Source organism: Podarcis cretensis (assembly GCF_951804945.1).
Source record: "Podarcis cretensis genome assembly, chromosome: 9".
NCBI lineage: Eukaryota > Metazoa > Chordata > Lepidosauria > Squamata > Lacertidae > Podarcis > Podarcis cretensis.
Genome location: NC_137178.1, coordinates 955149 through 979082, shown reverse-complemented (window position 1 = coordinate 979082; position 23934 = coordinate 955149). Strand labels below are relative to the sequence as shown.

Sequence of the window (23934 nt, the reverse complement as noted above, 5' to 3'; positions counted from 1 at the left end):
CTCTTGCTCTCCTGGCTTCAGCGATAGCTGTGCAGACTGCATTCGCTCCATAAGACGCATGCACATTTCCCCTTACTTTTTAGGAGGGGAAAAGTGCGTCTTATAGAGCAAACTGAAAAGGCACCAGATAGAGGTTGTGTTAGCAGAGGAATAAATAGGAGCCCACTCTCATAGAATCACAGATTTTTAAAAAAGTACCGATTTTTAAAAAAGGTGATAGGAATTGCCAAGAGAATTACAGGCCTATAAGTTTTCTACCATGCATAAGCAAAATCTATGCCAAATCTCTGCTTATTAAATTGGAAGAATGGATGCTGACAAAAGGCCTACCTGGTAAAGAGCAGGCTGGTTTTAAGGCAGGCTCGTCAACTCTTGACCAGTGTTTAGTGTTAAGTCATCTTGTGGATAAATATGTCATGAGAAATAAACGGAAACTCTTTGTGGCATTTGTGGATTTAAAAAGTGCCTTTGATTCGGTTGACCGTAACAAACTATGGACTAAACTAGAACACCTTGGTATTGACCCATATTTACTTACACTGATTCAAAGTTTACATTCTAATAACCAAATATATGTTAAAGTATCAAAAGATGGTAGACTTGCAGGTCCTATTCTGAATAATCGTGGAGTTAGGCAAGGCTGTATCTTGGCCCCTACCCTATTTAATCTTTTTTTATCTGACCTACCATTATTCCTTCAAAACGCAACCACTTATACTCCTTATTTAAACAATTGCCCACTCTCTCTACTACTTTATGCAGATGATGCTGTAATTATTTCACTCTCTGTTTTGGGTTTAAAAAAATTATTTAAGAGTTTCTCAAACTACTGCTCTCTTAATAATCTCAAAATTAATTATGATAAGACAAAGATTATGCAATTCAGAAAGAGAGGGAACCCAAAAGGATGTATAATTAATGGACATCTAATACAGGAAGTTAAGCACTTCAATTATCTGGGAATAACATTCAAAAATAATATGAATTGGAATACACATATATGTGCTGCTATACCTAAGGCCAAAGTGACAGCCCACCATATAAAATCCTACTTTTTTTCTCAAGTAGGAAACAGATTCATCCCAGCTGTATTGCAAGTGATTGATATGAAACTGTGTGCCCAACTTCTTTACGGCACACCAGTGTGGATCTCAGGCGACCTCAAGAGGTTGGATAAATTTCACGCTTCCCTTCTGAGGTCATTATTAGGACTTGCAAACTCAGTAAAATATGAAACAATATGTTGTGAGCTGGGAATATTGCCTTTATCAGTTAGAGCATGGCTGAGGACCTTGAAATATTGGATCTTCCTCCATTATAGAGCCCTATCCCCTAATTCTCTACTTTACGATCTTTTAAGTGATAGTGCAATCTATCACTGATATGTAGGAGAAAACTGGATTCTATAGGGCTCATTCTAACTGACTTTGAAATCTCTGATCCCAAAGATACATGGGAAATTATTAGGAAGACTCTTACAGAAAAAAGTGCTCTCGCCATGCTTGAGGTTGCAAAGCACAGCACCTGCTCTCCCATTCACTTAAATCTCCCTTTGTGTAGAGATTTCCAAAAGGGATACATGACAAATCTGAAGAATCATGAATCGCGTAGGCTGTTTATGTTAGCCAGATTTAACATGTTTCCCTCGGTGGTAGTGAAAGGAAGATATCTAGCTATCCCAGATTCTGAGCGTCTCTGCAAATGCAGGAAAAAAGAACTCGATACTCTAGAGCATATATTCTTCTCCTGTGATTTTGGTAGTTATGCCAGAAGGCAATTATATGAGGCCCTAAAATTTAAAAAACAGATTTGTACTCAACCAACGGTCCAGGACATGTTGGCGGACAGCGATGATCAAATTACTTTGATAGTGGCCGAATTTTTGAGAGCTGTCCATGATGAAAGAATGGGCCATGATAGAGAGACCTAGTGGTTTCTAATGGTAGGTGACGTTGCTGTGTTGTATTTTTATTTCATATTAAATTGTATTATATTATTCATGTACATTGATTAATTTCTGGGAGTTAAGAATAGGACTAGGATAAATTATGTTTGCTGTACCCGTATTTTATACAGTTTGTATATGTTGTTTGTCAATGTGTGGTGTGCTATGCCTAATAAAGGATTTTGAATTTGAATTTGAAAAGAATCACAGAACTGTACAGCTGGAAGGGAACCCGCGGGTCCTCTAGTCCACCCCCTGCACTGCAGGAATTTCAGCTCAAGCATCTCTGAGAAATGACCATCCAGCCTCTACTTAAAAGCCTCCATGGAAGGAGAGTCCACCCCCTTTGAGGTCATCCATTCTGCAGTCAAATGGCTCTCGCCATGAGAAAATTCTTCCTAATGTTTCGTTGGAATCTCCTTCCTTGTAACTTGAAGCCATTGGTTCGAGTCCTACCCTTTGGAGCAGGAGAAAGCAAGCTTGCTCCATCTTCCAGGGGACAGCCCTTAAGATATTTGAAGAAGGCCGTCATATATCCTCTGGATCTCCTCTTTTCCAGGCTAAACATACCCAACTCAACTGCGCAGAATCATAGACTTCTAGGGCTCTCTATAGGGCTGCAAGTTGAGCTGCCCCACAACCGACCTCAGGGGTGAGAGCAGGTGAGCCTGGCTGGGGAGGAAAGGGCAGGACTCCTAGGGAACCCCTCTGGGCCTGCGGGCTGAAGGTTCTGCATGCCTGGCCTAAAGGGATGCAAGTGAGGCCTCTGCTCTGCCTCCGCGGTCAGAGGCAGCAATGCTTCTGAATAGCCAGGAGGAGAAGATGCCCTTGTGCTTGGGTCCTGCTTGTGGGCTTCCTTTAATGGGCATCTTGTGGGCACTGTGAGAACAGGAGGCTGGACAAGACGGGCCATCGGTGTGATCCAGCAGGGCTCTCCTTATTTCCTCTTAAAAGGACCCCTCCCTGAAAGAGAGCCCACTGCCGAAGGGGTTGCTCCCCCATCACCACACACAGAAAACAACGGCCTCCCTCCAGCCTCCCCATCCCACAAGCCAAAAGGAAGCTCAAAGCCGGGATTCTGCTTGTGCTTTCGGCTGCAGCAAAGAAGAGAAGCGAGGCTTTTCGAGCGCAGTGATGACAGGCAGCAAGTCGTCATTACCTGCCAGAAGACGGTGGATGCCAGCGTCTGATTTGGCAGCAGGAGACCGACAACCTGCGAGAGAGAGAGAGAGAGAGAGAGAGAAGGGGGAGATTTCAGGGAAGACGGTGGCTGCCTCTCCCAACAGCAACTGACAACGCCCCGCCTGCCCTTCTCCAAGGGCGGCCAAGAAGCTCCACCGTGAAGCCACAGAAAGATGAACCAAGCCAAGAGTGCATTAAATCTCTGTGTGGGACAGGCGGACCCAGAAGGAGTCTGAGAGGGAAGTCAGGGAAGACTGCAGAGGAGCAAGAGAGTTCTGCCACTGGCAGGTGGGGGCTGTGAGGATGGCGAGGGGAGAGCACTGAGAGTGGGTACCCTGCAAGAGGCGGATGGGGTGCAAGTGCTCTCCCTATGGGAAGAAGTCTGCCAAGGAACATACAGCTCCATTTCTACTTACTGGCTGGGGTGGCGCAAGAGAGTCCGGAGACCAAAACAAACTGGGAAGTCCCCCCCCCCCAGTACTCCAGAAACAGCTGCACCAGGGGACAGTATATTAATTCCTTTGCAGATGCAGACATGTTTGCTCATTAAGTTCCCGTTCTCACCTGCCCTGGAGATCAGGATGGGCCACAAACATTAAGGTGATGCACTCCCCCACGGAAGTCAGATTGAAAATACAGGCATAAAACTGGGGGGGGGGGGAGCCTAAGAGCCCTGGCCACTCCAAGCCAGGTGTAGTCCTAAGGGAGAGGAGCCTGTCTCCCACACTTTTCTACCTGGCAGGTATTCAACAGGTGGGGCTTTTCCACATCCCTGCCTCTGTGTGTGGCTGGTCGGAGTGCCAGATCCCTCCACCATGCATGTGTGTAACCTTCCTCAACCGCAAGGTGATTATATCAAACCGGTTCCCCAACAGGTCTATCAGATCCAGGGCAAAGAGCTCTGGCTCCCGAACGAGATGAGGACACAGCCAGGTCCTCTTCCCAGGCTGTTCCCTGACTGCCAGCCAGTCTCCTTCCTCCCTACCAGGATCTGCTTGATGCACCTTCCTGACCTCCTTCTGCTTGCTGGGCAAGTAAGAAGAGACACAGCAGACGAGTCTAACACGATACAGTGGAGAAAAGGGGTAAGACTGGAACTCAGGGCTATCCAGTGAAGAGCCAGGAGAGATCCCAAAGGAAGAAGTGCTTCACACAGCGACTGATGGTTCAGCTATGGAATACATCACAAGAGCACGAGAAGAACCCTGCTGGATCCAGCCAACCAGTTCAGCATCCTGTTCTCACAGAAGCCAACCAGTTGCCCATTGTGGGAAGCCTGCAAGCCGGACCCAAGTCCAAGAGCCCTCCCCCCTCTTGAGCTTTCCCGCAATTGCCTCCGGCCCGTGTCCAGCCTGTGGGCTTCCTTCCTTTGGGGCATCTAGTTGACCACTGTGAGGATGCTGGACCAGATGGGTCCCCCATGGCCTGATCCAGCTGCATGGTCGTCCTTGGGTTCTTCTGGCCCCAGGCACAAGGAGCCTCCAGTTCTCTTGGCTTATAAACAAAGCCCTCTGGAGGGCGGCAAATGCTCGCCCCAGGTTTAGCACACCCTGAAGTGGGGGCAGTGGAGCCCCACACCGCCGTGGGGAGAGGGAAGGGGGTTCCCAGTTCCACTCCCTCCATCGCCACCCACTTCTTCCCAGTATGCTCAGTTTGAGACTCAGACTGCGAGAGCAGACGGCCAATTATGTCACTACATTTCACAGATCAATTGGCATAAATGTTAAAATTAAAATGTAACATTTGAACATCGGTTTTTTTTCCCCCTTTCCTTTTCTGCTTTATGACAAGAGGTTCCAGTTTATCATTTGCAGCTCACAAAACTGAGCTCTGCTGACAGCTCTCAGCATCTCTGACAGGTCTGGATTCGGGCCGATTTTGGTGTCAACCTGATCGCTAACTCAAAATTTGTGTTTAACTTTTTGCAAAGTTAATTACAGATTACCACCCAAATGTTAAACATAAATAAGGACACCTTTCCCCTCTCTGTGCTGGGAGCCATGCCAGCCCCTCCCTCAAGATCTATCATTACAGGAAGGGCCATATGTCTCCGGCAATGTGGCCCAGAATGCATCCATGGGAGGAATTCAAGCCTCAGAATAACTGAGGGGGAGCTGAGGAAGAGCGGAGCAGAAGGGCAGCGCAGCCAGGAGGCTCTCTGCCGGGAGCGAAGGCGAGGCAGCTGATTTCAGGTGGCACTAAGGGTGGCACAGATGACTGAGCCGTAAGGGAAGTTCCTGCAAGGGACCTCAGCGGAAAGGATGCTTTAAACTGTGGCTGTCAATCCCACGCCAGGCAGGGATGGCTTTATCAAAGGACTGGGCAAATTCACGGAGGAGGAGAGGGCTATGGGTGGTTCCTGGCCAGGATGGCTATACTCTGCCCTTCACAGTCAGAGGCAGCAAGGCTTCTGAATGCAACACAGGAGGGCAGAGTGTGACTCCGGTTCTGCTCAGGTTCCGCTCCCTGGTTTCTCACACGCATTTGGTTGGCCGCTGTGAGAACAGGATGCTGGACAAGGTGGGTCTGATCCAGGGGTCAGCAAACTTTTTCAGCAGGGGGCCAGTCCACTCACACCTTGTGGGGGGCTGGACTATATTTTTGGGGGGGAAATGAATGAATTCCTATGCCCCACAAATAACCCAGAGATGCAATTTAAATAAAAGGACACATTCTACCCATGTAAAACCACGCTGATTCCCAGACCATCCGCAGGCCGGATTTAGAAGGCGATTGGGCCGGATCCGGCCTTAGTTTGCCTACCCATGGTCTGATCCAATAGGCTCCTCTTTATATTCTTAAGGGAACAAGACCAATCCGTCTTAGGACACTGAGGAGACCCCTCCTCACACCTCTGTTAGATGCTCCCTAATGACTTTACCATAAGAAATTATTTTCAGGCATTCAGGCTGGTCTCAGGCCAGGAGGGCTTCTCATTAAGAAGAAATATTTCTGGATCAGACTGAGCCTCTTCCATCCCTAAGACAAAAGGCACACCCTGATGTCCAGAAATGGCATCCACTTCTGAACCTCAAATTCTGCCCTCCAGACCCCCCCATTCCGCCCCACCTGCATCACCCCACTGACTTCAGCCAAGGGGAAAGTGCCCCTTGTACTGTAATTTCTAACAGCTTTATTCCTTCATTCAGGGCTTCAGGCAGATGGAGAGGCCTTTGCTGGGTGAGGAGAGGAACGAAAGCAGAGCGTGGCAGAGAGAAAGGAAGTGGATTCTTGCCAGGCTGAACCCAACCCAAGGTGGGCCGTTCCGTCTCCTTCCTCCCACCCCCCACCCCCACTTCCAGCAGAGGAGCATCATGTCCAGTGTAAAGGCTGCCCCTCCAAGGCCAACAGGGTACTTTGCACCAAACATGAAAGCCAAGCACCGCTGGAGCAAGAAGATGCTAAAATACTCACAATAGGTGTCCCAAAAGGAATGTAACCTACGGGAAGAAGGAGGGGAAAAACATATTTTAGTATATACAGAGAGACTCCATCACCCCAAAATAGGTTTAAATAGTGCGAGTGATACCTCAGATGCAGAGCAAACAGACAAAAGACCTCACCCTTCCCCAGAACCAGTGCCGGATTTACGTATAAGCTCAACAAGCTATAGCTTGGGGGCCCACTCTCTTGGGCCCCCCCAAAAAATTAAAGGGGAAAAAACTGGATGTACATTTCCAAAACAGGAGATAAAAAACAAATGAAATAAAACCTACATACAGCGACAGTGTTTTGTGTTGTGTAGGCTCCTATGATGTAAGTCCTGGGCCCCGCCTGCTAGCCTGCTCCCTAAAATATCACTGGTTTGCTCCTTTCTATATATAGGGTGCCTACATTCTGCATGGACTGGTAGCATGACAACATGTGCAAATGGCTTGAGATACCTATGAGGTCCGTAAATGACCATATAGCATCTATTCAACACAAAAAACAGCGACAATTTGTTGCTGACAAAGGACATCTGGACATAGAATGGGCCCCGTTACCTTCAGGAGCTGAGGGCCACATCAAACCTCAATCTGGCCCTGCCCAGAACTGTGTCTGTGTTTTTCCTGTGTCTCAGGTGACATTAGGATTCTGCCCACCATCCTTTGCTACTGAACTCTGGCATTATTATTATTATTATTATTATTATTATTATTACTACTACTACTACAGACCCTCCAAGAGTCTCTATCTTCCAGGGACGCCCCTGATTTAGAGAAGCCGTCCCGGTTTATGATTTGATCCCGGAATGTCCCACTTTTCCTTAGGACGTCCCTGTTTCCATGGGAGAAATGTTGGGAGGGTAGAGAGTTATGTGACCCCTGAGCCATCCAAAGGCAACCCTGTATCTTGGAAGCTGCCCAGAGTGGCTGGGAAAACCCCGTAAGATGTGTGGGGTATAAATAGGAAAATTATCATTATGGAATGGATTTCACTGGAGAAATGTTGGAGGCTATGCTGCTACTACTATTATTTTTACGCCACTCTTCCCCCGTAGATCTCAGGGCGGTTCACAACCTAAAATGGCAAAATAAAAATCTTAAAATACATAAGGTACTCAGGCCAGAGGCAATGATACCACAGGTCTCATCGCATGTGTGCACACTTGCAAAGGAGTGAAATCTGACATGAAAGGTAGCCTTACGATGAGCAAAACTACGTTCCTCCCTGAGGGACGCAATGCCAGTGGGAGGTGAGAGTCTGAATGGAGGGAGCGGTGGCTCTTGCAAGCCAATCCCAGCTGGTCACGCACTCAATGCAGCGCTTGGATCTGGGGGAGAAAGAAAACTGCCAGGGCTCAGCCGCTGCAGAGGCTGCAGAGCAGGTAAGGTCCACCCAAACACTTTTGGGGAAGCTTTGCCTCAGTTATTCCTTTAAGCAGGGCTGCAATATTTAACCAATTAAGTTGTCAAATCAATCAATTTTTAAAAACCAACCCTCCGGTGAGCGAAGAAGGCACCCCCAGCCTATCAGGCAGCAATTTTGAAAAGAAAAGAAAAATCATTCGTTTTAATGCAAGTCCTTTAAAAGGAAAGATGGCCAGCACCATCTTAAAAGACAACAAAGTGACTCGCGGCATCTTAAAGACTAACAAATTTATTGCAGCATAAGGTTTTGTGGGCTGAAGTCCACTTCATCACTCCCGCGTCTGACAAAGTGGGCTTGAGTCTACGGGAGCTTATGCCAAAATGAATTTGCTAGTCTTTAAAGTGCCGCAAGAATCACAGAACTGTCAAGTTGGAAGGGATCCTGAGGATCATCCAGCCCAACCCCTTGCAATGCAAGAAGAGGAATCTGTCCCACGCGGGGATCAAACCTGCAACCTTGGCGATATCAACACCACGCTCTAACCAACTGGACCCCCTTGTTGTTTTTGCTGCTCCCCATCTGGATCTTCCTAAGAGAGACCTTCCTGTTGCCTTTCCTCTCATAAGGCAGAGGCGCCCTCTTCTTCCTAAGGCAATGCAAAAATGCATCTGGAGGGATCTCAGGGGCCACAAAAGCCAGTGGAAATTGCATAAGCACAGCAGGAAGCAGGGGGCCTGCAGGAACGCTCAGCACAAAGATTTTTTTTTTAATGTTTAATTTAAATTGACAAATTCTGGTAGCACAGTATCATAGTAGGGTAGCGCGCGCACACACACACACGGTACATATATAATTTTTAAAGTTTTTATTTTAATTGTGAGGGGCTTGCACGTCCACAAAAGCCTTTCTGGCATCCTAAAATAACAATGGGGGAATCCAAAGAGCAATACAAAATATTTTTGTTTAAAGGATTCCTTGGTTTTTTTGGGGAGAGGGGAACATAATGCATCCAAGCAGCTTCTTTACGAGGTTGGGCCATACCTGACATTCTGAAAGGCATGAAAATCGTCTCGTTAGTGTCCGGATGGATGATGGCCTACAAGAAATCAGACACAGTGAAGGTAGAGAGGAAGTGGGGGGTGCCATCCTCAATCCTGCCCTCCCAGCCGTGGTGCAAGTGAGTTGCCTACAACCCCAGGGATGATGGGGGGGGGGCACTTTAACAGAGGATTTTTGCCCTGCAAGAGAGAGGTGGTCCTTGGAGACATATTCACTGCTCTACTTTTTCTCCTGCCTCCATCAGCTCCTTTATAACCCCCCCCGACCCCCACCCCCACATACATTCAAAAGGCACAAACCACAAGCAGGTCCGGCTAGCACTGCAAAGTTGCCCCCACCCCATGCACATTCTCCCTGCCCCCAGCTAAACTCTCTCAAGCCATGAGAGAAGGTGGTATTTGAAAAACTAAAAACCAATAAAGAATTTTGAATTTTATTGTTATTCATGTATTTATACTGGAATTTATGCTGCTTTTACAATTAAGTGTTTTAAATTTGTTGTCAGCCGCCCTGAGCCCGGTTTTTGAACCGGGAAGGGCGGGGTATAAATAAAAAAAAATTATTATTATTATTATTATTATTATTATTATTATCCCAGGCTGACATTCCCCCGATTCAGTCGGACTATGTAAGTGCAACAGAGGGTCTATTATGTGAGAAAAAGGCCTTTGCTAAAGTTTTGACTATGACTGCACTCCAGAGTCACCAAGGCTTACCTTCCAACTGTGGGGTTCCCCCCCCCCCCAAGTCCCTGGAATATATGGCATATTTATGAAAAAAGGAAGGCTTTTGAGCATGCACAGAATGTCCTTCCTTTGCCACTAAGCAACCACTGCTGGTCCCCAAGGATCCGGGTTGAGAGGGAAGGGGCCACAGTCAGGCAAGGCCCCCCCACTGCCTGCTTCCCCCCCCCAGCACCTCACACCAGCCTCTCCTTTTAGAAATTAAGAACCAATCTCCTTTGGCTTAAAACAGGACAAGCAGAGCCCAGCCTGCTGTTGTGTATTGAGTCAAAGGATTTTATATCTGTATTATTATTGTCTGTATTTGCATTAGGGTAAAGTAACTGCCTTTTGGTTCCAGAGGGTACAGCTACTATTGGTTCATTTAAGCTGCTGTATTTGGATCCTCTGTCTTCTTGGTTTCCTCCAAAAGGCAGGACTGTGATTGCCTGATAGTGTTCCCTCCAAAATGTATTCTTTCTAGCTAGTTCCCTGTCACTATAAATGTAGCTCTTCCCTCCATCAGTCCCCAGTCTTGTTGCTTTAATAAAGAAGTGTTACTAGAGAACTGTCTCCAGCATATTATGTCAAGAGAGCTGAAATCACAAACCCCACGTCACAACAACTGCCTCAGAAATTATGCAGCAATGAAGGTGTTATAAGAGAATTAACGACCAGAGAGGGTATTTCTAAATAAAAATTAGGAACTCTGCTTGCTATGCCTATCGCCTTGAAATCGTTCCCCTTTAAACTGTGAAAGACATGTATTTCCTGCCCTCCTATCTGAATGTACAAGGGCTTTCAGAAGGCAGAAACTCCATCTGGGGAGGTCCACACTTGCTTGATTTACAGGCAAAGCTGTTGTAAATGAGAAGACAAGTAACTGATCCACACCTTGGGGTGCCTAAAGAGGGGGTAAGATAAAGGTAAAGGGACCCCTGACTGTTAGGTCCAGTCATGGCCAACTCGGGTTGCGGCGCTCATCTCGCTTTACTGGCCGAGGGAGCCGGCGTACAGCTTCCGGGTCATGTGGCCAGCAGGACTAAGTCGCTTCTGGCGAACCAGAGCAGCGCACGGAAACGCCGTTTACCTTCCCGCCGGAGCGGTACCTATTTATCTACTTGCACTTTTGGGCATGCTTTCGAACTGCTAGGTTGGCAGGAGCAGGGATTCGAACCGCCAACCTTCTGATCGGCAAGTCCTAGGCTCTGTGGTTTAACCCACAGTGCCACCCGCGTCCCAAAGAGGGGGTACACCTGGAGAATCCTCTAGGCTGCTTTACTCTTTGTTGGATTTAGCAGGAGCATCACACCTGCCTGCAACTGGGTCTATTCCACCCCCCTCCAGCATCCCCATGAGCTTGGAAACCATGCATCGCCTCTCTCTTGGTCTGGGGCCCCTGCGGCGACGACTCCTCCTTAACCTTAATGGAAAAGGGAAGCCAAGGGCAGCTCCCAGGGCAAGGAAAGGCCAGGCATCCCGTTGGGCAAACAGACAGAGGCAGCCAAACAGAGAAGGACAACCAGCACTCGCCACTTTTGCAGGAAGGCAAAAAGGCAGCAGCAGCAGCAGCACGAGAAAGGAGAAGCAAAGAGTGGCTTACCTGTTTAATTTTTTGTGCTTTCCAAAGCTAGAAATACAAAGGGACATAATTAATGTTGCTTGTTATGGGGGGGGATCAGTCCGGTGAGCCCAGGAGCTTGCAAAGTCTCAGTGCACATGCATAACAAATGTCTGAAGAAAAGGTCACAAGATGCAAGGCCAGGAATCCACAACCCAGTTTGCCTCTGAACAAATTCACTGTGGAAACCGAAGCACGAGTCTGCAACCTGAACACCCCACCATTTTGCAAAATGCGAGATGGGTGGTGGTCCCTGACCCTTGCAGGAGAGATGTCTGCAGTTGTGCCTTCCCATTGCCCGTGGCTGGCAAGACGGGGGGCCACCTGAGCAGCGCTTGCAACCCCACCCAGCGACCAGCCTAATACCAGGGGAGGCAAAGCATCCTCCCCTCCTGCCAGGGGAGGATTTCTGTGTGACGTTCTTGTTAAAATTCTAAGAATAAAAAAACACACATTCCAGGTGAGTACTTTGCATCAATGGACGTAGAGTCACACCTCATGTTATGTCCGCTTCATGTTATGTTCTTTCAGGTTATGTCCTGTGGGAACCTGGAAGTACCGGAAAGGGTTACTTCCAGGTTTTGCCGCTCGCGCATGCGCAGAAGCGCAAAATGGCGTCACACGCATGTGCAGAAGCGGCAAATCGCAACCTGCGCATGTGCAGATGGGCCGCTGTGGGTTGAGCTCTTCTCATGTTGCGAACGGGCCTCCGGAACAGATCCTGTTTGCAACCTGAGGTACCACTGTATAAAGTACAAAGGCACCCTGGCACGCACCAGCTCAAGTAGCAGAGCATGAGACTCCTAATCTCAGGGCTGTGGGTTTGAGCCCCACACTGCACAAAAGATTCCTGCCTTGCAGGGAGTGGAACCAGATGACCCTCGTGGTCCTTTCCAACTGTACGACTCTACGATTGTATTACTTTGTATTCAGATAACAGATAATAAAATCACATCACTCCAAATGGCACAAAACTTTTCAAGAATGACCCACTGCACTCTTCCAAAAAGTCCTCTAAGCAGTGGAATCCTAGGCATGTCTACTCAGAAGTAAGTCCCACTGAGTGTACCTGACTGAGTTAAATTGGCCTCCGGGTGACTGCTTTAGCACCCTAAATTTTAGCACCCTAAACCAGTTATTCAGCAGATTTGGACAAGTGTAGACATCGGGACTTGGAATAGCTGGGGTGGGAACTGCAGCATGGCACCCAGCCCCCACCTCCCCGGCAGCATGGCAAAACAAGTATCTGACTCCCTTGTAGTCCCACGGAGAGGAGCCCTGCAAGAACCAATGGATTTACTCCAACGTAAAATAGCAGGCAACCTAATGGAGTCAAGTTCTAAAAGTGACAAGATAATAAATATGCACTCAAACAACACTTTACTAATGTGAATTAATTCGTCCTCACATCACCCACCTGGGAAGCAAGGAGGGATTCAGACAAGGGTCACTAAAGGGAGCCAGACCCCCAGACACCTCCCAAGAGGGGGCTGCTTCTCACATGATCCTCATGCAATGGTGCAGGCAGCAGGGGGGCAAATGCAGGTGAGAAAAGATTCTTCCTAAGGTTAATTCCAGTAGTGATGTATGGAAGGGAGAGCTGGACCATCAAGAAGGCTGATCGCCGAAGAATTGATGCTTTTGAATTCTGGTGCTGGAGGAGACTCTTGAGAGTCCCATGGACTGCAAGAAGATCAAACCTCTCCATTCTGAAGGAAATCAGCCCTGAGTGCTCACTGGAAGGACAGATCCTGAAGCTGAGGCTCCAAGACTTTGGCCACCTCATGAGAAGAGAAGACTCCCTGGAAAAGACCCTGATGTTGGGAAAGATGGAGGGCACAAGGAGAAGGGGACGATGGAGGACGAGATGGTTGGACGGTGTTCTCGAAGCTACAAACATGAGTCTGACCAAACTGTGGGAGGTAGTGGAAGACAGGAGGGCTCTGGTCCAGGGGGTCACGAAGAGTCGGACACGACTAAACGTCTAAACAACAACAAGGTTAATTAGAAAAGAAGGGCAGGGAGAGAGATGCCCACCGTGCCTGGCCTGCCGATCTCTGGGGTGTGGAAGGGGCAGCCAGAGAGAAAGGCTTCCCAAGGAGCTTCTCAAGGAGCAATACAGTTTGAAGAAACCCAAAAGTGGCAGGACCCCGATTCCTCCAAATCCACAGCCACTGGGGACAGCCAAAGGTCTGTGACACAGCAGCTCTACCTGAATGAGGCAGGCAGAAGCTCACATCTCCCCCTTCTCTTTGCCACGGGGACAGACATTTGGGTCTCAGGCAAGCCGAGTGCTCTCCTCCCCACTCCCCACAGCCTCACTCAGACCCACAGTCAAGTTCCCAATTGCTCAGGAGGTGGATCTGCTGAAGCTGAGAGTGTGCCAAGGCGTCCCTCACCCTGCCATGGAGGCTGGTCCATTAGGAGGCACACAGAGGGCACTGCCCCACCAGCCTCAAGCTACACTGTCTGCCAGCCTCCTCCTCTGTGTTGCCCCTCGTGGAATTTAGCAGGGAAGAAGAGGGACAAAGCTGGAATAAGGTGGCCCCGCCAGGCATCACCTACAGTGGGTCTCCCTGTCTTCTGCCCTACCATCCCCAAGGGGCACCCGCTGCCACCGCACACCAGCTGGTGAAACAGGCTCTGCCCTGGCCACCTCCATCAGGCACCTTGTGGGAAACTGGGGCAAACTGGGGGGCCTTTAATGGGGGACTCCTCCTCCTGCTAAGGGCTGTCAAAGGGCTTCTCAGACTGCAGGCCCCAGCACCCTGCATTCTGTATCTTGTGCAGATCTGAGTAATACTTAGGCGCCAGGCGAGGCGGGAGGAAGTGCAAAGTGCCATTTTACTGCAAACAGACCTCTTCGCTCTTCATCAACAGTGTAAAAGAAAAGCCATTTATCCCCGCAAAGGGATGCTGTTTGGCCTCCGGCAGACTCACTGTCCTCTGCTGTGCCTGAGCCAGCAGGAGGGGCCCTTCCTGCTGCTAGCCTGATTGAAGGGGGAGCCCGGCAATAAATACCTGCCCATTAGGGTGGCAGAGTCTCTTTGCACTTCAGCCACAAAGGGAGATGAATCCCTCTCCAGGCAGAGAGAGCTGCGGAGGAGGCTGCTGCATTCGGCAAGGGCGAGGAGGGGTGCGAAGTCGAGGAAGCACCCCTTCCTCATCGGGAGCGGAAGCAGGCTGGAGATTGGGAAGGGCAGAGCAAGTTCACCTCCCCAGGCCAGCGGAGGGCGGTGCCTAGCCATCCTGTTTCACAGGGGGGCATGCTTGTGTTAAATGGGAGGCGATTTCCGTTTAGCTCCTCTGCAGCAGCTGGTGGGAGCAGTAATTAAAAGGACTTAAAGGTGAGGGAAGCAGCAGCTGGGTGAGATACCTTGCCGCCAGGAGGCTGTGGTCAGAGGCACGGCCAGCGGAGGAGAGCGAGGCAGAAAGCAGGACGGGCTGGAGATCGTCTACACCAGAGAACATGAGAAGAGCCTGCTGGATCAGGCCCATGCCCCATCTGGTCCAGCATCCTGTTTTCATAGTTGCCAACCAGGTGTGCCCAAGGGAATGGCCCCCTCCTCGATGAGGAAGGACGTTTGTCTACGTGCCTCATCTGACAACTGTGAGCCAAAAGCTGTCAAGTTTCCTGCACCCACGTAGACTGGAGTGCTGCAGCAGAAGAGGCAGGAAGGAGCCCTCTAAATCAGGGGTCAGCAACCTGAGGCCCATGGGCCACAAGCGGCCCACAGGGGTGTTTAACACTGGTTGCAGTGTTAATATGATAAGAAGGTGAAAAGAGCCTGGCTGCTGGATCCGACTGTAGAGGGCAGAGAACAGCAGTGGTCATAGATAGCCCTCGCCTCCAGAAATTTGTCGAATCTTCTCTTCAAGCCATCTACGTTGGTGGGTGAAGAAGTCATTTCTTTTATCTGTCCTGAAGCTTCCGACATTCAGCTTCATTGGCTGTCCCTGAGTTCTAGTCTTATGGGAGAGGGATAAAAGCTTTCTATCATGTCGCCTCTTCCTTGTCTTTCAGAAGGTAGAGGAGAACACCCTAAAAATTATTACTGGGGGAGAAGGGTCCCTGTTCCCAGCCTCACAGGCATCTCCACAGAGCCAAGAAGCTGAGCTGCAAGTCAGAGAGACGTAGAAACTTAGCCCTAGGCAGCTAGTGCCATCCAGACACAGGCTTCTCTATCAGGATGTCTCAGCACGCCATGCTTGGTGGCTCCTCTGATCTTGCAGGTCCTTTGGGCCGGCTGGAAAACACAGGTGGCACCTCCACAAAGGGGGAAACTCCTAGGAGGGGAGCAAGGAGGTTTGGAAGGAGGTTTCAAAGTCTGCTGTCATTATTTTCTGCTCACTCTCTCTTTAAACAAGAGCGACATCTGCTCAGCGCTTCCTCTGAGTTCTCAAGCTTCACAAACAAATTAACTTAGTAGGTAACCTGTGGTCCCAAGCTGGGGCTCTGTACACCAGGTCCAGCAGATTGGCAGTCCAGCTGAGGGAGGGGTTTTGCTCTAGCCACACCACCCGGGTCAACCTCAGGGGCAGCCCTACAAGCAGAACACTACAGTAGTCCAACCTGGAGGTTACCCATCAGTTGACAACACCGATCAGGCTACCTGGGTTCAGAAATGGCCACCTGACCCTCCAAGTGATGGGAGATTCAGCCCCAAACACCTGGAAGGGGCCAGGTTAGTGAAGCTTGCAGCGTCACGTTTTCTGTATGCTCTGCTAAGCAGGGATCACGGAAAGCTGGAACTGAGCAGGAGAGCCGAGAAGCTGCCCCCACAGCCACAAAGGCAGCCCAGGCCCTGCCGACTTCCTCCTCCCCACGGCAGCCCACGCATTGCTGGGAAACCTTGGCGATGGCCGCCGACAGCCTGTTACCATCATTAGCGACACACAAGGACGAGCTCCGATGAGCAGCCTTCAGCGGAGGAATTGGGTAACACCTCTTCCTCAGCAAGCTGTTCGCTGGACACTCATCACTGGTGGCTGGGCTGCTTCCACAGCAGAGGAGCCTGGTGCATTCTCCCCCCCCCCCATTAATTTCTGTCATTAATGAGCTGTGGGGCCTGTCCTGCAGCTCCACATCCCAACCTGGCCTCGCTGAGGAGGGCTGCGCAAGCATGCTCAAGCCCTCCATAGCAGCCAGGAACCAGCAGACAAGGAGGAAGTCGGGCAGCTTCTGCCAGCTCAGACCAAGGGCCCCTCTGTTTGAGAACTGTGTCTCCAGCAGATGCGTCCTGGAAGCCCCCCCAAGCAGGATGCAAAGACAGTAGCGCTGCCCAGCCCAGAATAGTCTCTCCTTGCCCCCAACATCCCATCCCAGGTGGCTTGGGTAAGACATGGGGGAGCAATGCCATCAAATCATAGAATTGTAGATTCCAACCCAGGAATCACAGCTAAAGTATCCCTGACAAATGGCGGGTCAGCCTCTCTTTAAAAACTTCTAAGGCTAATTCCAGGCAGCTGAGGACAGAGCTGCTGACACACACTTTGAGAAACGGGAAGACTCAGAAATGCCGCCCCTTCTTCCCCTCAGCCTCATCATCAGGCATTTCAGCACAGAGGAGGCAACCACGTGCAACAGACAGAACCGAGCATCCCTAGTTAAGAACCCCAACGAATCAAATACACTTAACTATGGTGCGCTTTTGTGACACAAACAATCCCTTCTAAGCACTTCGGATGATCTTTTCCAGTAGCAATGACTAGATAGCTGCAGAAACGAGTGTGGCAGGTTTGCCGCAGTTGCTTCCATGCCGTTGCTGAGTGGCCGGCCACCGCTAAGTTTTGATCTGTTCTGTGGATGGATTATTTCATTCATTTATTTAAGACTGCCGCTGTGCATCACATTATACGGAGCCACAAGAAGAATGAAACAGATCCTTGCTCTGAGCATTAGTAATGCGCTGCCCAAGCTTCCTGTGGTCCTGTTTTTGCATAGTGTAAAAACATTTTAATGAATGGTAGGTTTTGTATGATTTTTTTAAAAATAGTACACTGTGTCTATGCTTATGTTTTTCCAGGTGCTGCAAGTCTCTTGGAGACCTTTGGGTAATGAAGTGACTATCAAGCCATTGTCATCATCATCATGGACTAAGGATTTGGAGGAGCCCAGTGTTCTTCTGCTCAGTTAAAGGTAAAGGGACCCCTGACCATTAGGTCCAGTCGTGGATGACTCTGGGGTTGCGGCTCTCATCTCGCTTTATTGACTGAGGGAGCCGGCGTACAGCTTCCGGGTCATGTGGCCAGCATGACTAAGCCGCTTCTGGCGAACCAGAGCAGCACACAGAAACGCCGTTTACCTACTCAACGGAGCGGTACCTATTTATCTACTTGCACTTTGACGTGCTTTTGAACTGCTAGATTGGCAGGAGCTGGGACCGAGCAATGGGAGCTCACCCCGTCACGGGGATTCAAACCCCCGACCTTCTGATCAGCAAGTCCTAGGCTCTGTGGTTTAACCCACAGCGCCACCTGCGTGTAATCTGCTCAGTTACATCCCCATATTAGCTCATCTGGTAGAGGAAGGGCCAGAGAAGAGCTCAATGGCTGCCTCTTTTGGAGGCACTCGCTCTCCAACCAAGGAAGCAGAGCCGAGGGCAGGCACTCAAAGGTCTCTGGTCACTCCCAACACTTGTGGGAACAAACCGCTCACAGTGCGCTCTCTGTGGTGCTGTGGCCCACCTGGCCCCATGGGCACCTTCACAGGACCAGGAGAGGCCAGGTGGGTCATCTGGCGGTATTGGGAGGGGGGGAGAGATGCAAGTGGAAAAAGGGGACCAATGCCCGCTAGCAGCAGACCCCTCCTGCAATGGGGCCTTCCCCAAACACCAGCTGCTCTGCGCTTTTGACACATGCCAGACACTTATTAGCCCATCTGCCAGCAAGGCACTTTCACTCCCAGCCTACTGGCTCACAGCCGCCACCCAGCACCATTCCTGGCGGTGCTCCTTGACACTTGCCAAGCGCAGAGCTGGCGTCGCATAACTGCCACCCGCATCCCACGGGCAAAGTCTCCGTTTCCCACCCACCCCAATTCTTCCTTGCTCCTGTAGCCCTTCTTTCTGGGACAAAGAGGCCTCTTCCCAACATTCAGGTAGGTTAGGCTGAACAAGGGCAAACCTGCTGCCTCTACACAGCCGATTCAGCGGTGATGCCCACCCAGGTGGGTGCAGAGGATTCTCGTGCAAACGTTCTCTTTCCCAGTTGTCCAAAAGTTGTCTGAACGAGGCCTTCCTGGCCACAGTAGTGAAGAACCCTGAACTGGCTGAACCATGAATTGGGGAGTGGGGAGGTCAATCTTTGGGCTTGAGCCTCTCCTGTAGAGGAAAACAACTTTGCTCCAATACATCTGTGGTCACAGCCAATGGGGGGTCATTGGACAAAGCGTTGGTTGTGGACACAAGAAACCCAAGTTCAAATCCCAGCTAAGCCACGGCAAAGTGAAAGAATGTGTCTCCTCTCCCAGATGCTCTCTGCAACAACTTGTCACGTGCCGACTTCCCGTGGATGGAAATCCAAACCATGCACCCCTGGCACCATAGAGATGGGCACAGGGGGCAGGCAGCACACAGTGAAAGATATAGACCCCTCTGACTGTGAAGCTGTGCTTGCAGCAAGTTTGCTGACACCCCTGGACACAACTACGCCATGGTTCTCTGACACAAGAGATTAGGGTGAGCACCAGTTTCAAGAGGATTAAGCAGAGCAATGGAGGAAAGGCTTACGAAGGCCGGCCATCATGAGAGCTAAAAATGGAGCCTACAAATTCAGAGGCAGCACACTGCTATTTCCCAGGTGTTGGGGACTGTCAAGCTCCTAAGGGCATTGGGCTGCATGGGAGGGCGCCGAAACAAAATCTGGCAGAAACTTGGGATCCCCAGCAATGTCCAATGCTCAAATCAAATTTTGAATCTGGTTTTCTTTACCTCAGAACTCAGAACTCGAATGCTTTATAGACTTCTTGGCATCTTTTGATTGTTTGGATTCTGGCAGCTGTCAAAAATGAAACTTCATAACCTGACAAACACTGTCAAAACATTAAATACCACTGCATGTCAGCTGTCAAATAAAGTGTGAAATTTCAAACACTAAAGTCCAGCATCAATGAACATCACATATTAAAACACCCAATTAATATCTGGCAAATATTCAGAGGCTGGATGCGTACACAGATAGTGCCGTTTTAACCAGGGTTTCTTCCACAAGCCACATGTTGTCTCATGCACAATTCCATAAGCCCCACAGCTCAGTTCCTCCAAAGCTTCTATGTTTTGCCTTGCATCTTTGTGGCTTGGTGAGCATCTGGGGTAGCCAAACAAACCATGGTTAAGCAAGGTTGTTTGCTTCAGATACAATGCTAAGCAGTAGTGAAAACAAGCCATGGTCCAGAAATCAACAAACCATGGCTTCACAATGTGGTTTTTATCAGAAAACCAACCTTGGTTGGCCTTTTAGGCTGGGTTAAACATACCACAGGGCTTAGAGTGATGTGTGAAGTAGGATACAGAAAATATTCAATATCAGAATGCACAGAGGAGAATTTTTGGCTCTAGGCTAGATGCATCTTTGTCTTGATCTAAATTATGGGTTTCAGATGCAGAAGGGAGCCCATCCGATGTGCACCTGACCCTCAAAGATGCAGACGCGCCTGTAGAACGCAGACCCCATTTTGGCCATGGAACTTATAGCAGCAGATCAGTAGGTTCTTATGCTTGCGCAAAGCTTGTACAAAGATTCATGCACTTCAATTACCTCTTTGTTGGTGACTCCTGGGGGCAGAGTCCCATGTTTATAATCCTCCAGCAACTGCACAGCTTCTTTAAGACGACTCTGCACACAAACAACAAGCAGAGGTGAGAGTTAGCAGATTGAAGGAACATTCTTTCACCTTTGGTGGACATGCCCAAGGATTAAGACATTCTGGGAGATGATTTATAATGAAATGAAAAAGGTATTCAAATATACCTTCCTGAAGAAACCAGAGGCCTTTCTCCTGGGCATGGTTGGCCAATTGGTGCCAAAGAAGGATAGAACATTTTTCATGTATGCAACAACAGCAGCAAGAATACTCATCGCGAAGTATTGGAAGACACAAGATTTACCCACCCGGGAAGAATGGCAGATGAAGTTGATGGACTATATGGAACTGGCGGAAATGACTGGCAGAATCCGAGACCAGGGAGAGAGTCGGTGGAAGAAGACTGGAAAAAGTTTAAAGACTATTTACGGAAATATTGTAAAATTAATGAATGCTAGAAAAATGTTGGAATAAAGTTATACGGCTTTAGTAGAAATGTTACAAGGAATTAAGTATAAATAGATTAATAGAGTATTAAAGGAAAAAATAAGGTTAGAATGTGTTAAGATAATTATAGGATTGAAAACAGAGGAAGATGGAAAGGAATTGCTGAAACAATTAACAGAAGTGGAATACAAAAAGGGAGGTGTGAGAAGGTCGCGGAAATAAGTGAATGAAAGATAAGATACTGAAATTATTTGATGTGTTTTAAATTGTTTTTGTTTTGTTTTGTTAGTTTAATGTGTTAGTGTTATGTAGTGTTTTTGTATTGTAGTGTATTCTTCTTCTTTTTTGTAGTGTTTAAATTGTTGGAAAAGTAATAAATATTTTTTTTTTTAAAAAAAAAGAGAGAGTTAGTAGCAACTATTCCACAAAGGGGGGGGGGGGACTACAGTTCACACCAGGTGTCAAGAAACTACCCAGGGGCACCAGCTAGCCAAGACAGCACAGTCACTTAGCTGAATTTTAAAACTGAGAATTTTCTGTCCTCAAGGTCTACTTGTGGCTTTGGCCGTCTCACAGGCAGGATGCTCTCTACAACCAGGTGGACTAGGAAAGGGGACCCTGGAAATGCCAGCTCATCCTGCGGGTGCAAAAGAGCTGGACAGGCAGCACAGGAAGCCCTTTGGGGGAAGGCGTGGGAGTGGGGGGGGGTAGTTTAAGATACTGAAATCACCCCCGGGCCCAGGGAAGACCTCAGTTACACAGTTCCTGAAAAATCTTCCTCAAGGAAGTCCACTCAGGTCCTAAATTAGATATATGTTTTACAGCAAGTTCTGTTACTGGAAGAAATTACGCAAGTTGTGCAAAACTACCCAAGTATTTTCATTTGTCTGTCTGTTAGTTTAGAAGAATCTTAATGAACCAACTCATTAAAAAAAATCAAGGTGATATGCAGTAAAATCATTAAAACATCATAAAACTTTAAAGTCTTAAAATTCTAGAATCATAACATACGGAAGAAATGACCAACACTGAATCAAATTAATGAGCTAAAAATGCTTGGCAAAACCAATCCATTTTCGGCAAGTGAAGCAACATCCGGCCTGTCAGGTGCCTGCCTGGTTTCCATGGGGGAAATGCCGTACGGTCATATACAATTATCAAGAGGTCCGTCTGCCCTGGCGGCCTCAAGGGTAGCAGGTGGGCAACGTGATCTCTTGAGAAGTCCTCCTGTCCCCTCCTCTCCTTCATCCCGCCAGAGATTCAAAGCGGTTCTTCTTGAATCACACAGCGTAAGAATGCAATCCTTGCCTCAGCCAGCACTTGGGGCAGCTCGCAGCAATGCATTTATAACTGAACAATTCCCACTGAAGAATTATGCTAAATGTAAAAAAAGAATGCAACACAAAAGTTCAAGTTTGAACACTGCTGTTGCTTTATCAAAGTTTATTGCAAGTTTTGAAGAAAAGGCCTTTTTGGAAAAAGAATTGGCTCCAAAGGTTTTGGCTTCTGCAGCTACTGGAGCCCTGCAGAAGGAGGAGACCTTCTCTTCGCGTTCTGCCACCCAGCTTGCTCCTTCCTCAGGCTCCCAATAATTGCACAGAGATCTCTTTCTTCCTTTTTCATGGCGACATCAAAGGCAGCTTTGCTGTTTGCTTGGGAAACTGCAGAAAAGGGCGCCAACCTGAGAGCTGGAGGTGCAGCAGAGAGGGGGCTTTTTAGAGAGCTAATGAGAGGAGACCCCCCCCCCCAACTCCCCATCCAGCCAACGCGCTCACTAGCCTAAGACATTCGCTGCTGGCTTTTCATCAGACCAAAACGATAAACTGCAATGCATCTAGTGCTATCACGTCCTCCTGAAAGCTAGTTATAGAAAAATTGAGATTCTGAACACAGGACATTAGTTTACACCAAGTCAGAGCAATGGTCCCTCGGTACCCCGTGCCTGTGGTCTGCCACTGCACTTTGGCCCAACCTTTGGTGGACTTTCAAATGAAAGAACATAGGAAGAGCTAGCCATGATCCAGGGTGATGGGAGTCGTAGGAAAGCTTCCCTTGGTCTACGCTGACCGGCTCACCTGGACACCCAAAGCGTGCCTTGGAAGAGCAAAGAGGTGGCAGCCAGGTGACCACAGGTCATTCCATCCCATGAAAAGGGCCAGTGTCCTTATGGCATCTTGCTCACTGCGTACGGGCGCCATTAAGCGTTAGCCCAGAATCCAAGCCTTGCTGGACCTTTGAGCAGGGCAGAGTTTTCATGCCAAGAGCCAGAGCATTCCAGTGAAGCTGGCAACAGCAACAGCAACATTTATTTATGTTTATACTCCACCCATCTAGCTGGGTTTCCCCAGCCACTCTGGGCGGCTGACAGAATATCTAAAATATCACAGCCTAGGACCCTCGTACCAACGGGACCGCCTCTCCCAATATGCCCAGCGGAGGACCTTAAGGTCCATAAATAGCAACACCCTAGAGGTCCCAGGCCCTAAGGAAGCCAGATTAGCCTCAGCCAGAGCCAGGGCCTTTTCAACACTGGCCCCGGACTGGTGGAACACTCTGTCACAAGAGACCAGGGCCCTGCAGGATCTGATTTCTTTCCGCCTGGCCTTTGGCTTGAAATCCACTTGATTCCCTTCCCCTCTTTCCTTTTTCCTTTCTCCTTCTGTGATGGAACTCCTATTTGGGGACTTCCTTGGCTTTTTTTCTGGCCCATGTAGGACCAGTCTGGATAGTTGGCCTTGGTGAAGACTTGACGTTTTCATCCCCAAAAAAGTTTTTGATTTGAGTTTCTACTGAAATGAGGCTGCATTTTAATCATGTACTTAATCTTGTTTTTAAGTTGTATTTTAATCAATTGTTTTATATCTGGTGTTAGCCGCCCTGAGCCTGGTCTTGGCTGGGGAGGGCGGGGTATAAATAAAAAAAAATTATTTTTATTATTATTAAAACAGAATAGAATCATAGAAGAATCATAGAATCATAGAGTTGGAATAGACCACAAGGGCCATCGAGTCCAACCCCCTGCCAAGCAGGAAACACCGTCAGAGCACTCCTGACATATGGTTGTCAAGCCTCTACTTAAAGACCTCCAAAGAAGGAGACTCCACCACACTCCTTGGCAGCAAATTCCACTGTCAAACAGCTCTTACTGTCAGGAAGTTCTTCCTAATGTTTAGGTGGAATCTTCTTTCTTGTAGTTTGGAACCATTGCTCCGTGTCCGCTTCTCTGGAGCAGCAGAAAACAACCTTTCTCCCTCCTCTATGTGACATCCTTTTATATATTTGAACATGGCTATCATATCACCCCTTAACCTCCTCTTCTCCAGGCTAAACATGCCCAGCTCCCTTAGCCGTTCTTCATAAG

General features: G+C 48.7%; 1 protein-coding gene and 1 long non-coding RNA gene across 4 annotated transcripts in view; one reads left to right on the top strand and one right to left on the bottom strand.

The window, feature by feature from the left end:
* SFXN5 (sideroflexin 5) overlaps positions 1 to 23934 on the bottom strand; it is a 95611-nt gene that overhangs the window by 50298 nt on the left and 21379 nt on the right. For 2 of the 3 annotated variants that reach the window (XR_013842468.1, XM_079991128.1), the window contains exons 3-7: positions 20081 to 20158; positions 11306 to 11332; positions 8963 to 9017; positions 6542 to 6567; positions 3105 to 3158 (exon numbers count right to left, since the gene is read on the bottom strand). Coding sequence is in view for 2 of the 3 variants with exons in the window: in XM_079991128.1 (XP_079847254.1) it covers positions 3105 to 3158; positions 6542 to 6567; positions 8963 to 9017; positions 11306 to 11332; positions 20081 to 20158 (240 nt within the window). In the remaining variant the exon portion in view is untranslated. The remainder of the gene's footprint in view (positions 1 to 3104; positions 3159 to 6541; positions 6568 to 8962; positions 9018 to 11305; positions 11333 to 20080; positions 20159 to 23934) is intronic. The other variant, XM_079991129.1, reaches the window with a different exon arrangement.
* Positions 3311 to 6535, top strand: LOC307224439. Its single transcript, XR_013842520.1, has 3 exons — positions 3311 to 3727; positions 4003 to 4212; positions 6277 to 6535. It is a non-coding gene; the product is annotated as an uncharacterized lncRNA (long non-coding RNA).